Source organism: Antechinus flavipes, chromosome 4, assembly GCF_016432865.1.
Source record: "Antechinus flavipes isolate AdamAnt ecotype Samford, QLD, Australia chromosome 4, AdamAnt_v2, whole genome shotgun sequence".
Classification (NCBI taxonomy): domain Eukaryota; kingdom Metazoa; phylum Chordata; class Mammalia; order Dasyuromorphia; family Dasyuridae; genus Antechinus; species Antechinus flavipes.
Window position 1 is genome coordinate 180,062,245 of NC_067401.1, and position 17,408 is coordinate 180,079,652.

Consider the following 17,408-nt stretch of genomic DNA (forward strand, 5'->3'; position numbering starts at 1 on the left):
GTATCAAAACTATATTCAGGTTATAGAAGGAATTTGTACTCCTTTACTTGTTTTTTTCAAACGGCTTCTGTAGAGTTGGAATTGTTTTTTAAATGTTTGGTAGAACTTGTTTATGTCACTTTGAGAGTTCATTTATAATTTATTCAGTTCCTTTGTCTAAAGTAGGATTAAACAATCCTCTTTCCATTAATCTGGCAATTTGTATTTTTGCAAACATCCATTGCATTTTAAAGTGTCAGTTTTATTAGCATGAAGTTAAGCAGAATAGCTGCTAATAATTTTAATTTTTTTTCACGTTATTGATACTATGATTTTATTTTAAAAACCTCTTAAAGACTTACTTTTTTTTTTCTTAAAATCAAATCGGTACCTTATTAATTTATTGCATTTTTCTTTCAGTATTGCTTATCTCTTTTTTGATTTTTATTGTTTCTAGTTGGGTATTTAATCTGGGAATTTTTAATTTCTTGGTTTTTGTTTTGTTAGCTATATGCTATCTTTTGTTATTGCTAAAAGTCTTGAGATAAAAAAAACTGTAGATGAATAATTATTTTTTCTGACTTAAAAGGTCTTTCTTGTGTGCCTCTTTTATGTGAAATAATCCTCCCCATTATCCTCTCTTCTCTCATCTAACAGTGCATCTCCCTTTCTCATACCCTTTTTTTTTTGACCATCCTAATATAATTGACTATACCCATTCTCTCTTATGTAGACCCCTTCTAACTGTCCTAAGAATAATAAGTTATCATCTCTCTCTCTTTTTTTAAATTTTTTATTGACAGAACCCATGCCAGGGTAATTTTTTACAGCATTATCCCTTGCACTCACTTCTGTTCTGATTTTTCCCCTCCTTTCCTCTACCCCCTCCCCCAGATGGCAAGCAGTCCTTTATATGTTAAATAGTATATCCTAGATACAATATATGTATGCAGAACTGAACAATTCTCTTGTTGCACAGGGAGAATTGGATTCAGAAGGTATAAATAACCTGAGAAGAAAAACAGAGATGCAAGCAGTTTATATTCATTTCCCAGTGTTCTTTCTTTGGGTGTAGCTGCTTCTATCCATCCTTGATCAATTGAAACTGAATTAGTTCTCTTTATCGAAGAGATCCACTTCTATCAGAATATATCCTCAAACAGTATCGCTGTTGAGGTATATAATGATCTGGTTCTGCTCATTTCACTTAACATCAGTTTATATAAGTCTCGCCAGTCCTTTCTGTATTCATCCTGCTGGTCATTTCTTACAGAATAATATTCCATAACATTCATATGCCACAATTTACTCAACCATTCTCCAATTGATGGCATCCATTCATTTTCCAGCTTCTAGCCACTATAAACAGGGCTGCCACAAACATTTTGGCACATACATGTCCCTTTCCCTTCTTTAGTATCTCTTTGGGATATAAGCCCAGTAGAAACACTGCTGGATCAAAGGGTATGAACAGTTTGAGTTATCATCTTCTCACAAAGCAATGTAAATAGTTTAGAGATACAAAGCAATATAAATAGTTTTAAGTTTCTTGTGATTTTTCTTTCATAATTGCCTTTCCATGATTTTCTCCAGTTTTGTGTTTGAATGGTTTCTATTTGGCTTTGCTGAATATAAAGAATATATATATATATATATATATATATACATACATATGTACATATACATATATATATATATTTTACATAAAGAATATGAGTTCTTATAAGGAAGTTCTCTATTTAAATGTCCATCTTCCTTGTCCCACCCTCTCACCCCCCCTCCCCCTTTTTTGGGGGGGTTTTAAATTCTTGGTTGTAGTACTAGTTCATTTGTCTTCCAGAATATCATGTTGTAAGTCACTCCTTTAATATTGAAACTCCTAACTTTTGTATGATTGTGACTCTATTATCTAAATGGTTTCTTGCAACATTTTTTCTTTGACCTGGGAATTTAGGAACTTAGGCATAAAATTTCTAAAAATTTTCCATTTTAAGATCTTTTTCAGAAGATAATTGGTGGTTCTTTCAAGTTCTGTTTCACCTTCTGGTATTCAGCTATCAGGGCAGTTTTCTGTGATAATTTTTTTGAAATATATGATGTCTAGGCTCCCTTTTTGATCATAGCTTTCAAATAATTGAATAACTCTTAAATTATCATTCCTTGTTCTATTTTCTAGGTCAATTGTTTCTCCAATGAGTTATTTAAGAATTTCTTCTTAATTTTTTTCATTCTTTAGACTCTTGTTTCTTGATGTCTCAGGGAATCATTAGAATCACTTGCTCAATTCTAATTTTTACAAAATTATCTTCTTCACTGAGTATTTATACCTTTTCCATTTGGCCAATTCTGCTTTTTAAGGATTTGTTTTTATTTTTCAGTGAATTTTTGCGCGCTCTTTCTCCCCCCCCCCCCCTTTTTTTTTCTTTTTGGCCATCTGACAAATTCTGTTTTGTAAGGCATTATTTTCAGTAATTGTTTTGGTGGCTCCTTTATTGATCTATTTTCACATTTTTTTGTTCTGGGAAGTCTTACTGGGTTTCTGATTTGCATTTTTTCCCTTTGAAGTGTTTGTTTGTACTTGTTTTCATATGTGTTTTAATCTTCCTTCACCAGTGGCTTTTTATGATCAAGTTTTTTTTTTTGTTGTTTGTTCATGTTTCCAGCCTGTTTCTTCAGTTTCTTTGCAGAATCTGCAAATTTTTCAGTGCTTTCAAAATCATGTAATCTGGGGAGAAGTGTGACCCCAGTTCTCTTGTGTCCACTAGTGCTTGTGCTTTTCTCCACCCTGAAACTATAAGTATGTAAGAATGATTAATGAAGTATAATCCAGTGTGAGCTTGGGACCCTCTGAAATCTCTTCCTGATCCGATACCTGACCTTCTTATTGACTCTAGGCTGCTCTTAAAGTTGCTTTAATTATCAACACCTTCAAGGATCACTACTGGTGCTGCTGCTGCAGTGGTACTCCAGGCCAGTCCCCATCCAAGTATCCCGACTTGTCCTACTAATCTCCTAAATTGTCTAAATCTAGAAAACTGTTTCACCATGACTTTTTTCTTCCCTGTTCTACTCCAGAATTTTATTTAATATATTATTTTAAAGTTGTTTGGAAGGGAGTGCTGAGAGAATTCTTCATCATCTAGCCTGTAGTTGGTAATATTAATATTTATAGTCTTGTCTTAATGAAAGTAAAATGCAAACTTAGAAACTTAAAATATTACCTTTGAGAATATCTAAGGTAATCCTTTATTTTTTAGAGGTCATGAAAACTGAGATGATGGGAGGTAAAATTATTTGTCCAAGGTGATAGGGTAAGTAGCTGGTTCTGATGCCTAATCTAGTGTTTTACAGTGTACTGATTCTGAAAAGGAAAAACAAAAGTAGTCACTGTATAATGGAATGGTTGCATTCATTTTATTAGTTTAACTATTCATTTCACCATTAGTTTTGTTATAATCATCTAAAACTGTACACTTTTTCAAGGCAGAAGCTATGTCTTAAACTTTTTAAGTCTCCCAGCACCTAGCTCAGTGCTATCCACCAATTTTTAATTTATATGCTGAAAATAATACAGTTAATTTATACCAGTCCCTTCCCCTGAGAGAAAATATTAAGTGACCTCTCTTTTACACAACTGAAATCTAGTTAAAAGAATACAAGTAGCATCTCTGAAGGAGAGGAGATATTTCAAGTACCTACTTAGTAAGAACAACTCAGATCTTTCTTCTTCTCTAGAGCTCCATCACTCTTAAGTTTGAACTTTGTGACAGTTATGGTTTCCCTAGACTTCTAGGCCAAGGTCACTTTGCCATGATTACAGGAATGGTTTTGCTGTTGATGTTCATTTTTCCATAGCACAATAATTCTACTACATGAAAAAAAAAATGAGGGTGTGGAGTAGAGAAGATTGCAAGTTCCTCACTTGATCATGAGAACAAAAGGAAGGTGGTAAGCTATTTCCCACTTAATATTGTTGATTGGGATCACTAATGACCCATATTATGGTATACTTTATTGCTGTTAATATGAACATTGGTTTAGATAGGAGTGCATCATATGATGAAAGTACTAAATATCATTCAGCTTAGGCTACTGCTAAAATAAAATTTGTAATCACTAGATAACTTAGAAAAATTAGTGGGTACATAAGAGCTGATAAGTAGCACAGTGAAACCTTTTAAGACCAAAGCAATGATAAACTGTCAGAACCTTGAACTGAATTGAAACAAGGGTTCCTTTCTTATCTCTATGTATGGCATTAATTCATATTCATAAGTAGTGCATACAAGTCTCTCCCCTCCTTCTAACCTCAATATCCTTTTATGCACTCTTTTTTCATATGAAATCGTTAGGATTATTACACATAATTTTCCAGGCAATATTATATATGTCCTTGGATAATAAAATCTAAAAAATTATTTTGTCACAGTCACCCATGAAAACCAAGTTGAACAGATTATGATATGCATCAGCAAAAGGAATAAGTACGTCCCCTGACAAAATTATAGATTTGTAACCATATTAATGATCTTCCCTGAAGCTTTTTTTCTTAACTGCTTTGCAATCCAACTTGCATAGTCTTTTATCACCACATAAGGTCACAGACTGTACTATTAAGTCAAAGGACATAATAATAAGGTCAGACTGTTGAGCCCAACCTCCCTTTTGCCAAGAAAAAAAAAAGACAAAGCACTTTTGGCACAAATATGCTTAGAAGATCTGACACTAAACTGACACTAAAACACTAGGATCAGCATGGCTAATAGAGCTAAGTATTTGGATAATGATATTGGAGACTAAAAAGCTTCAGTACAAAATCTTATCCTTATACAGTACTGAATTAATAACGTCATCTGTTGAAAAAAAATTTAATTCATTGCTTTGACAAATTAGTTTCTGTACTATTTTATACAATCCTGACAAGGCAGCCAAGGATTGTTGAACAATCACCATCTTAGCTTACAGATTAGCACTACAGATCTGAACCACTTTAGGAATACTGAAGTTCACTTCTGAAAACAAGTGCATATATAGAAAACTTTTTTTTGAGTATAAATTGGCTTCCATAAAGTTCTTTAAACTATTTAGTTGATACTGATTAAAATTCTGGTAATCCTTCAATCTCAGCATAAAAGACTTAATAGTTGAGGATTTATCTAGAATTAATCAGTATAAAACAAGTGCTTCTCAATTCTAATTCCCCATCTTTTTCAACTACCTTCTGGACTGAGCGTGCGGGGGAGAGGGGGAGAGAGGGAAGGCTAATAATGGGCAGAGCATCTACCACACTTAGTACTTTTTTCTTCCCTGCTGCTCCACCTTCTCCAACTATGGGATTCAGAAATGAGCACAAAACTCAAAGAGTGTTCTTCCCTCTAAACAGGGTTATTACTACTTTTATCTTCTCTGTTCACCAAAACTGCATTAATAATCCATGTAAGATTAAAATGGCAAAATATGCCATCTACTGCCCTGTAATTCAATTCCCAACTGCTTAGCCAGTAGCTATGGGTCAATATATACTGTACATGTTACAGTCATAGCAACCATATTAATAGGGAATTAAATTTCTTAGCATATTTGCCTTCAAAAATTACAGGCTCAGAATTATGTTAAAATGAAATTTATAAATACTGAGGTACCTCAGAACCTTGCTAGGTAACAGGATAGAGTAATCCTGAGATCCAACATAGATAGTGGATAAATTACATTTGGCTAATTGAAAATTGACTACAACATATTTGATAAAACTAAGAATCTGCTTTAGTGGCACAAATAATGGCATCTCCTGAAGTGTGAGGTTGCATTTTGTGGGACTAGAAGATGAGATAAAATATTTTGAGAGTCTCTTACAAGGATTATTGGGTAGAAGTTATCTAGAAGAAACAAGTATTAAACCTTGACATATACAATCCAATTTAATAGATTAACATAGTGAACAGGATCTAAAATGGGATATTGTAGCTACTTGCTAGCCTATGGTGTTGTTCTACTTTGTCTTACAAAGCTAATCATTTAAACACAAGATTGAGGAGTTGGGGAATCCCCACATTTGAAAAACGAGCTGTTTGGTTCCAGATTTAGAAATTTTTAAAAATACATCTCTTCCCCTTCTTTCCCCCACCCCACCCCCTTTTATTGGTATAGAAACTCCAAAATCCTTTATACCCTACAAGAATCATTCTAGTCACATAGCAGTTCTACACTTTAGGTTTAGGCATAGCTTGTGAGGGTGACAGATACATTCAAAGATGCATAAACCCAGTCCATGGTTCTCTGCTAGGAAGCTGTAGTTTTAGATGATTTACATAGCTGCAAATCTCAGTGTATGTTCTAGAAATATTTCCAGTATCATACAGATTTCAAGTGATTAAAATCTTTCCAAAATGCTACTGCTCAAGTGTTACTCTAAGCAAGCTGATTCTTTCAAATTTATCTTCTTAAGATATTCCAAATTCTGGTGTTTTCCATCTGCCTTCATTTTTGGTATGATTAAATAGGTATTTGGTTCTACCAGTGCTGAAGTTCAATGCTATGGGTACTACTAACTCTTTTCCCAGAATGATATTCTAACATGGTTGGCTTTTACACATGGACTGAACTATGGAAATCTATATTCAGATGACTATTCTTCAAACTGTGGACCTTTTGGTGAAAGAAGATAAATAAGAAATGAACCAACATAGCATATATGGTATTCCACAAAGAACTTTGAAGAGGCAGAATACTACAAAAAAGTGTAGAAACAAATCTTAAACCCAATAGTTTTTCTAGCTTTTAGTTAACATATTTTTCTGCTTGTTACACAAAAAGGCCTCATTTATGCTGGATTTCATTTTTATTATTATTTAAATAGCTGAGTTATAAATTCAGCTAGTATTCAGTAATTTTTCATAATTTTTAATATGTATGTCTCCAATAACATTGTGACAGCCCCATACTGTGGATTGACACAATACTTAGTACAGATTTATCATATTTGGTCTTCAGGTAAATAAACTGCCTAAATATTTTAGGCATTTTAGTCCATCAGGAAAATACAGATTTTTTTTCCCCTTTTTAAAAGAAGGTAATTAAATATCGAAGTAACTACATTTAAATAGATATGATGATTACAGAAATAACTCAAAAATTCAAAATTAAGGCCAAAGTCTCATCTTTTGCTCCTACAGTAATCATCTCTTAAGGCACCAAATGCCAAGAGATCCATGAACTTTTTCCATTTGGAAGGCATGTAGGCTGAGGTATAATAATTCATCCTTCTTTATCACTCACTAATCTTTTCTTCCTTTCCCCAAATAATCAAATCTTTTAGGGAATTTCCTTAGTTAAGAAGTTTGAGCCTTAGTTTTGAATGCAAAATGGAATCTCCTGCTGCAAATTAGAGAATTAGCAAGATAATTTTAATGCTCAACTATAGAACACATTTAAAAAAAATACACACATACACACACACACACATATATGTACATATATGTGTATATATATTTATATAAAAAGAATCCTTTTATTATAAGGTAGCATCTGCTCAAAAATCACAGCAGCTACTTTAATGGAGGACCTTTGGTAATTAAGGATAACTAAAATATTAACAGTTTTACCGACATATGGGTCAGATTAATTCCTTCTAATGCTGAATATTTAAGCTTAAAAATATTGGACTATACCTCTGAGAAAATCTTTTCTTTAAAAGAACCTGTGATAAAAGATTGTATCTTTTTTTCTAAATGAAGTGGAGTAGTTCTGTTATTTTAAACATACACAGATACTAAGTGAGACTTGTTTTACTTAGACTGGAAAAATATGCCAGAGACAATCAAAGTAAACACAAAGTAACAAACAGCCAAAGATAGCAGAGAGAGAGAGAGAGAGAGAGAAATGGTTAAGTCCAGCTCTGTTCAAAATCATAGCAGTTCTTTACATCAGTTAATGATTCATTTACACTGGAATTTCTAATCTGTTACATGCAAGCCCAAAGAAGCATTTTGATCCATTTGATACATTTTGATAAAATTAGATGAAATTTATCAGGCAACTGATAAAATATATAAAATTTGCAGATTTATAAAGTAGCTTCATCTGAACAGGACAGATATAAGGAAATCATTCCATCAATTTAAAAAAAAACTTTTTTTTGTGTTGCATGTGTTTTATAACAAAACTAAATTTCACATGAAAAGTATTGTGATTCCAAAGATTCCACAGTTTAAATGGAGTGATTTGAAATGCCAAAAGACTCTATTTTTCAAAGAAATGAAAGAACACTTCAAAAATTCCACATGAACAACAAAATACTGCATATCTATCAACAACTGCACTGGCTAGGTCATTATGAAAGGCTAGCTGCCAAGATGGAGGAAATGGCTCCTTGCCTCTGTTCCCTTTAAGGAATATACAATCATTTAAAACAGTTTACACTAAGCGCTTATCATGCTGATAAGTTACACTGAGATACTCAGTCCTTAAAATAACCAAATGTTTTTGTTTTTTATTATTTAAATTTAAAAGCTGTAGTTCTCCCCAACTCTGCAGCAACAGACATCATTCATAGGGAGGGGATGTCACAGACTTTAGAAGATGTTTGAGTTTTTTAGTTTGATTTTTGTTTTTAAATTACTGAGTTTTAAGGCCACCTGTGTTTTCATTTTTGTTTTTCAGTGCTGAATATTGAAGTCTGTTCACAGGGCCCACTAGGTGAGAACATGTTCCAACATTTTAGATATTAATTTAAATGTCTCCTTTTGGCACCACAGAGTTGATTTAAAAAACTTTTTTTAAATATGAAAAGAAATCAAAGTTTTTAGTTTTGAATGCTTTTTTCCCTGACTGCTGAAGATGGTGTGTCCACATTCACAGCGATGACTATACTTTCGCCATCCTCTGTTTTGATACGTTTCAGTTCTGGCTGCTCGGATTGGTCACCATTCTGACGCTTGGTTGGCAGTGATGCTGATGCTGATGCATGGGTTGCCAACATATGTAAAGGACTTGCAGCAACTGTAGAGAGATTAAGGAATTAGAACAATCACATATAGCTAAAATAACCAATTCTTTTTTATCACTTGCCTAGTTAGGGAAACCAGTACACATAATGTCATTACCTGATAGAATACTTCAAATGAAAGGCCAGAAATATGACCTTTAACCTGGGTCACACAAAACACTATCCCAATAAGTATTTTCTCAGAAAGTAAAATTCTGTGCCAGAGATTTGGCAATTGTTTGGATACACAGGAATTAAGGATGGCACCAAGAAAACCTGGGTAAGAATATGTTAAGTTTTTCATTCAACCAGTTTCAGATAGCTGCCAAATTGATCTTCGTAAAGTGTAGGTGCATATATAATTTCCAGTGTCTTCCCTGTTACTTCCATAATCAAATATAAACCACTCATGTTTGAGTTCCACCATATGCCCCCATTCTACCTTTCTACTCTAATTACACTCACCATACACTATAGCCAAACTGTTTGCTGTTATTCACATATATCACAATAGTCTCACCAAAAAGACAAATGAAATAGTTATAACAAAATGTTATTGATATTCATATAATTAACTTTATTAATGTCATGATAGCTTTGTATAAGCTATCTCTCATCCCTGGAATATCTCTCATCCCTTCCTCATCTCTGCTTTTTGGAGTTCTGATTTCAATCCTGGAATTCAAAATTCAGTTCAAGCACTACTTTCTTTTTTTTCTTTTCTTTTTTTTTTTTTTTTTTTTTTTCAAGCACTACTTTCTGAACTAGATTTTTTTCTGGCATTACCAAGTGTTACTGGTAGTTAGTTATATAAACAGCTTCCCCTTATTAAATATAATCTTGAAAAGTTTCTCATCCCTAGAATGTTTTACATTTTAACTTTCTTTGGGCTCATCTGATCTTAAAATATGGTTCAGAGGGATTTAATGATATGTTCAATGTCACAAAATCCCTTTGTCCCCAAATTCAGGCTTCTTTTCATTATACCTCTTTTCATTGTTGCCATCCATACTAAAATGAAGGGAAGGTATTTATTAATGAATAGCGTAACAATGACAAGGACATTTAAAAAAAAAAAAAAGCAGCTTTGGAATAACAGTTTTGAATAAATTTGCTTTCCCTTGATAAAAAATTGTTGAAGTTGAACTTCATAAACTGGACTAAGATGGTTCAGTAATAAAACAAAGGATTGTTTTTGTTAATATCTATTGGTAGCAGGGATCATTTATATTTATAGTGGATTTCCTTTCCACTTCCTGTGTGTGATGAAAATGTCAAACTTTACTTTGACAATGCAAAAGATTGTTGCATATGCAAAACCTAGTTTGTGGCTCGTTTGTGACAGCTTAGTTCTTAGTATTATATGGATCCATGGCTTACTATAAGAAATCTCCTCTTCCTGAGGCTCACAATTTCTGCATTTCTGCAGTTCAACTTAACCAGATGAAAATGTAACTGGCAAATAATTTAGGCAAATAAAAATATAATAGTAAAAATGTTACTATGTGGTTTTCAAAATCAACATGTAGCCTTTCATCCCTATTTCTGACATCATTTTTACATTTACTCAAAAAGTAAGGAATGAACAAAATGTTTGGAATAATACTTCACAGCTATACTAACTACTACTAATATAGTTTTTTTTGCATAGTTTACTATGCAAAATAACACCTCTAATGCTTCCTTGGGACATTCTTCATTTTATGTCACTTACAGTCTTTGTTGATTTTCTCTTTCCACGTTGCCCCCAAGATATCTTGAGTATAGACCCTAACCTATAAAGCCTGTTGATATTATTGTATATGAAAGAAATATAATTAGATGACAGATCAAAACAAATTAGATGACAAAATAAATCATTATCATGATAAAGGAGTAAATAATTTTTCCATTGATTTACTAAAATCAGATAACCTGGGGATGCATGGGGAAGGGAAAAAAGGAGCGCCCACAGGTTAATCTGTATTAAGATCAATGGAGATAGGGCAACATAAAGCCAGGCATTGAATTCCCCAACCCCCACACCTATTTCTCTGAGCATTTGTACTTAAGTGCTTCATCTATCACTTTGAATTTTATGACATTGATCAGGTTACCTGTGTTACTGATCTAGCAGGTATTGACTTACTGGCATAGCCTCTAAAAACGTATGGTTAGTTCTATAACACAAGAATAGGACTAAGTTATAGAAAAATTAATTACCTACTTTCTTGAATTTTTTCTTTTCTTTTTTCTTTTTTCAAGCTAGTTCTGCTTCTCTAACAAGATTATAAATTACTTACAGGCGGTCCTTGCCATACTTATATGTCAGATTTTGAAACATAGTAGATACACAATTAATACTTGTAGAATAAAATCTCTGATCTTAATATCCATTATAGTTTATTGGCAAAAATCAGAATGTTAAGATTAAATTTTGCATTTCATCTCTACTTTTGCAGGGTTACCATTGCAACAAGGGATAATCTTCTCTACACTATTTTTGTAAAACCTTCCAAGAGCATTTGACATCATACAATGACTAGGGCCTAGAATTCATTAAATAAATCTGATTGTCCCATGGAGGTTAGCAACATTAATCTACTCTGGAGTGACATGGTGATTTATTGAATCAGAATGTCTCTGAATTGGATTTCCAACAAGGAAGAAAAGAGGCTTTAAGTGATTAAAAAACAAAATTGACTAAAATCTGTTTTGATTACAAAGCTATGGGACCAAGATTTAGTTACGAATACACATAAAGTGAAAACCACCTGAATTCAAAGATATCTTTTTAAATGATGGATAGGCAGTTTAACAGTGTTGTCAAAAGTTCTGGAAGATGATTAAGTGACAAGCTTAAGCCTTTCTAATGTTAAAATTTGAAGTAATAGAATAAATCGATATAAATTTAGAAGAATAGAAGAAAAAATCAGGACACATTTGAGGGGAGAAATTGTCCCAGTGACTTGGAAGGAAGGAAAAAATATGACGAGACAAGGCTACAGAGTTATGGTGGGACCAAATTGTGTAGAGCCTAAATACAAAGTACAACAAGATATTCAAATTTTACTTAGAAGGAAAAGAAGCCTAGAAATTAGGGTGAGCATGGCCATGTCAGTGTATGAGAATTAGTTTGTTAAGTGTTGTTAAGGATGCAAATAGGAACAGAGTATTGATAGGTAGTCATTGTAATAAGCTTGGCAAGCCTTTATTATGGTGGGGACAGTTAAGAGAGGAAAAATAATTGAGAAGGCTGATTTGATGTGGACAAGAAAGGTGGAGAGAAAAGTCTCCAAGATACTAAATTTAAATACAGGCACTAAATAAATATGATGGTGTCAAAACAGTAAACGTTTCTTATGAAAAAAGGATATCAAAAGTTACTGAAAAGGAAGTTAATTCAGAGAGGGAAAAAACCCAGAAGTTAAATGTGATATATTAACATTACTCTTTGGCATTTGTCTCTTCCCGAATACCTAGAATAATTTAAAACTTGCAATTTCTGTGCAAAAGAAGTTTTGTTGATGATTTCTTACCAGTGCTGACCTGTCCCTGGATTGCAGTGGTGACTGGTACTACATGTGTCCCATTTTGTGTTACAGTTTTTATTGGTAGCTGGTGTTGGCCTAGAGATGCCTGTTGCACTATGGTAACTGTCTGTAAAGGAGTAGTCTGCGATGTTTGAATGATCCGACTAGCAGCTCCTATTGTAGTGTGGCTAATAGCAGGAATAGGTTCTACTTTAACTGAAAGAAAACAATCAACATTAACTGAAAGTTCAAAAAAAAAATCATAACTTTCAAATAAGCACATGCATTAGATAATATGATTCAAGTTTTAACATGTCTAGTTTTAGCAGAACTCCCTGTTTTATTCAAAACGTGAAAGGTTTTCTAAATATTACGTCTTTTATTACTCACCTTTTACTTCTCTGTAGTCTCCATTTTCTTGAGGTTCTATCTTGGACTGAGTAACCACTGCAGCTTGTGTGACCACTGCTTGTCCAGCTACAGTATAAGTGTTTGCTGGAGCTAATCCTGACACATTTGTGACTGATACAGCTGGTATCTGATGAACAACATGAACCGTCTGTACCATAGGTTGCTGGGATGTTGAGGTGGTCACAGGTGTTGCAACAGTGTAGGTAACTGGTTTAATAGTTTGTGGTAACTGCCGTTGTACAGCAATTAAAACTGGTTGGCTAGACAAAGGTGAACCTGATAAGATCAATATATTAATTATATATTTATAATTCCATTTTTATTAAGTATGTTTCCCCTCATCTAAAACATATACTTTAAAACAAGTAATTTTTTAATTTTTAAAAAAATGTAAGATTCCACCTTGACTCCTGCAATAGTTACATTTACTAGTTCTAACTAATCTACCACAAGTGAAGGGGAAAGTTAATTTCTATATTAAATGTTGATTTTGCTCTCTATATGCATTGCTTAGTTTTCATAGTATCTATATTCCTAATTTTCTTTTTCCATGATAAAGAGAAAGTGAATAATAGACTAGATACCTGAAAATTTAGAACAGAATTGAGAGTCAATCTCAATTCAGATGAATAATCTCTTGCAACTGCAAGCAAAACAGAATTAACAGGGAAATGTAAGCAACATGGTTGTAGAGTCTGCCAATCTTATCTGTTTTAGTTTTTATACTAATAACACAAGAAAACAATACACTCATTTAAATCCCTAAAGGAGAGAGGTAGAAACTCTCTTGGTTAAATGCCAAGCAATAAATTTTCAGATCAGAATTACAAATATTTAATTTTCAATAGACCAACAATTAGAAATATTGATTCCTCAAAAATGCATATTTCAAACATTAACAGGAAACTAATTTATAATTCTATGAGGCTGAATATAGATGATAATTCAGATATATAATTAGCCACAGTTTTTTTTAAACCTTTTGGCTACTTTGATGCTCACCAATACCATCTCCAAAAGATAATCCTTCTTCATAGTCATCAATAACACAACTGATTTCCAAGACCTTTGAATCAATACAATCACAATGAATAGCTTAGATATTCTGGGGGACTTTGGAGAACCTTATCTGGTCCTTTGGTTTATAACAGTTCAGTAAAAGCCTTTAGCACTTTTGAAATGCTTTATTTTATCCCAAATTATGAGAGGTGTTTGCGATTACATACAAAAAATCATTGGATAATTGTGAGGTTTATTTGTCAGAGCAGAAAAGAGAAAAATATTATCCATTCACAGCCCCTCAACAAACACAGATTGAGAAGCATGGCTATCATACCTCTATGAAGTTATATATAGGCATTAATTATCAAGAATTAGGTTTACTAAGTCTTAGTATAACTTTGCTTCTTGCTATGATTTGTTACGACAGCTAGGCACCATCCCTTTAGTCAGTAGGATCTAAGTTCAAATATGTCTTCAGACACTAACACTTCCTAGCTGTGTGACCCTAGGCAAGTCACTTAATCCCATTGCCAAAAAAAAAAAAAAAAAAGATATTATTTGTTGACACCCACAAAATGTTTCTATGAGATGAGGGTTCAGTCATCTGAACATGATGTTGTTCCTCTAACAAGTATTTTTCCAATAATACTTGGCACATTTCTTTCATATTTCTTACCTGGTGCACTCTGGGCAAACCGAGCTTCCTGTATTACTGCTAGTTTAGGTTGTATAGCACTAGGCTCAGGATCCATAGGGACTGGAGAACCTTCCCTTGATAAACTCTCAGGGGTTTGTACTCCACTGGAGTGAGCAGACAACACTCCAGAATGATTAGGAGAAGCTGGAGCACTTCTGTATTTTCAACAAAAACAACAACAACAACAACAACAACAACAAAAAAAAAAAAAAAAAAAAGAATGAAAAAAGCATCTAGTAGTTTTAAGCAATTTAGAGCACTCAAGAACTGCCTCAGTCTTTTAAACTGCAATATGTATACTTTGCAGAAGGGTTCATCATTTGCCTTCTGCCAACCAACTAAAAGATTCTAGTAATTCTTATTTTCTATGGAACCTTTGTTAACTTAGATGTAGATTCAGAAGGAGACTGGATAAAGTCTATAAAAGAGACCATTTTGATGTCAGGTAGCATTTCTCCTCCATACTCAGTGCAGGCCAAGTGGTCCATGGAACAGTATTAGCTGCTTGCTCTAAAAAGAAAGAATCATTATGAGCAGCTCTAACTAATACAGTAAGACAATAGGTGGCCAGTAGTAGTACAGAGGGGCCTTAAGATTTAAATCTTGGTCATTTCCTTCCATTTTAAAAAAACAATGAAGTAAAAAAAAAAAGTATACATTTCAATTAAGACAATCACATGTGTAGAGAGTTTAAGGATTAACTTAAAAGATGCTTTTATAACCTAACAATTTTAATTACTTCTGTTGCTGAAATTTATATCTTATACAAATAAACACTAACAATGTGAAATGAAAAACAAATTTAATGAAGTGGGTTAATCATTACTTGTAATTTTAATTTAAACTAAAACTTTATAACATAAAGACTGACCGTGCTTTGGGCCACTAGAGATAACATGTCCATCTAATATTTTTACCCATTTTTTTTTTGAATCCCCTTCCCAACATTTAGTCATAAATGCATTTGCTGTTTCCTTTATTTCCAAAAGGAAATTTAATTACATTGAAAGTAATTACGAGAGGGCAGCTAGGTGGCGTAGTGGATAGAGCACCAGCCCTGAAGTCAGGAGGACCTGAGTTCAAATCTGGTCTCAGACACTTAACACTTCCTAGCTGTGTGACCCTGGGCAAGTCACTTAACCCCGATTGCCTCAGCCAAAAAAAAAAAAAAAAAAAAAAAGTAATTACTAACAATTAAGTGAGGTCTTTTTGTTCATCTTTTTGTCCTTACCTAGAAGAGAGCGGTCCCAGAGGGGTTCTAAAGCAAGGTACTCCCCTAGGCCTTCTTTTCCTAAAAGCCTGCTCTATTAATTTGCTTTCAGAGGCAGGGTCTATCCTCCAGAATGAGCCTTTGCCTGGTTCTTCCTGGGAACGTGGTACTTTGATGAAATAACGATTCAGAGAGAGATTGTGGCGAATTGAATTCTATGGAACATAAAAAAATACGTAGAATTCATATATTTCTTTACTAAGAAGTTAAAATGTGGCCTAGTAATAGTAGTGCCTGGAAATGCAGAGGCTTAACTCTCTAGCTCCTGTGGATATCAGGAAAAAGTGAGCTTTGGAAACAGCTTTCAAAGAGTTCTGAAGTAGTTTCTATTGCTCAATAGCTGCATCAGTAGGTGAACTTTCAGTCCCTTGAGCCAGGAACATAGTGGCCACAACAAAAGGAGGAAAGAAGATAGTATAGAAAATAGAATGGACAGCCAAAGTCCAAAAGTCCAAAGTTCATATAAAACATGAATATATCTATACAGTTTTGAAATGGAAAGCTTTCCATCTATAATTTCTTAGGATGGAAAACAGCACTATGACTTGGTAGCAGTCATGTATTAGATTATTTTTAGTGACTTTACAGGTTAGCCTTTTCTTGACTGGAGACAAACAAAGCTGATATAAGCCAATCTTTAATAAAAACAAACAACTTTTCTAAGTTTTATGGTCAATGGAAAAATAAGTTCAATCATGATTGTTAATCATGTTTTTCAAAGCCCTTTTTCCATGTTATTTTATTTGATCCACACAACATTGCTGTGAGATAAATGATGCATCATTATCTCCTGATTCCTAACTTCAATCCATTCTTTTCTAGTATATCAGTGCTAAGTTAGCAGTTAATGGAATGTTTATTTACAGTTATATAAGCAAAATAGCACTTCCCATTGAAACATGGAATATTTCTTAATGTTTCAGGAAATTTATTAAAGTTGTCTGAAAGTGGGCTTTGTTATATATTTGACAGTTGGGCTAAACTAGAATAGATACTACAAATTTAGGAAGTCTAATACTATGTTTTAAAAAAGTAATCAATAACTATTAAGAAAATTCCTACAAGAGTCCAAAGCTCTTTCTTAAAATTCCTAATATGTATATATATGTATGTGTATATATATATATAAATAAAATTATATTTGGGAATATTTACAGAACCACAGACCCATCTGTGACTTCATATGTTTATTCCATAATCCCCTGACCACATAAATCCTTGAGGCTTAAACTACAGACTATATGAGGCTCAGAAATTAAAATTTTGTTACACCAAAGATTAATCTAAAGAAATAGGCCATATGTAATGGCCTATTTGGTTATCATATGTTATCTTAGCTTTGTTTTCCCTGACAAAAACTGCAATGAAAGATAAACTTATATCAACTGTTATTTAAGTCTCCATGATCTTAGAACAGAAAGTAGAATCTGACAGATTTGGAAGACAAAAGAAACAATATAATAATATTCAGCACAAAATTATGAACTACATACTCTAATTACATTCTTCAATTCTTGGCTCCATTTTAAAATATTTACTTTGCATCAGTGTTAG

At 33.2% G+C, this 17,408-nt stretch overlaps 2 protein-coding genes across 4 annotated transcripts in view; one reads left to right on the forward strand and one right to left on the reverse strand.

Annotated features, from left to right (window-relative positions):
- The window catches only part of WDR45B (WD repeat domain 45B), a 141,291-nt gene that overhangs the window by 117,479 nt on the left and 6,404 nt on the right, over positions 1 to 17,408 (forward strand). The gene's annotated exons all lie outside the window — the stretch shown is intronic.
- Positions 3,372 to 17,408, reverse strand: part of FOXK2 (forkhead box K2) — a 77,986-nt gene continuing 63,949 nt past the window's right edge. For both annotated transcript variants that reach the window (XM_051995633.1, XM_051995632.1), the window contains 5 exons: positions 15,816 to 16,009; positions 14,564 to 14,739; positions 12,865 to 13,161; positions 12,481 to 12,690; positions 3,372 to 8,976 (listed from right to left, as the gene is read on the reverse strand). In XM_051995633.1, the coding sequence (XP_051851593.1) occupies positions 8,780 to 8,976; positions 12,481 to 12,690; positions 12,865 to 13,161; positions 14,564 to 14,739; positions 15,816 to 16,009 (1,074 nt within the window). In that variant the 3' untranslated portion in view covers positions 3,372 to 8,779. The remainder of the gene's footprint in view (positions 8,977 to 12,480; positions 12,691 to 12,864; positions 13,162 to 14,563; positions 14,740 to 15,815; positions 16,010 to 17,408) is intronic.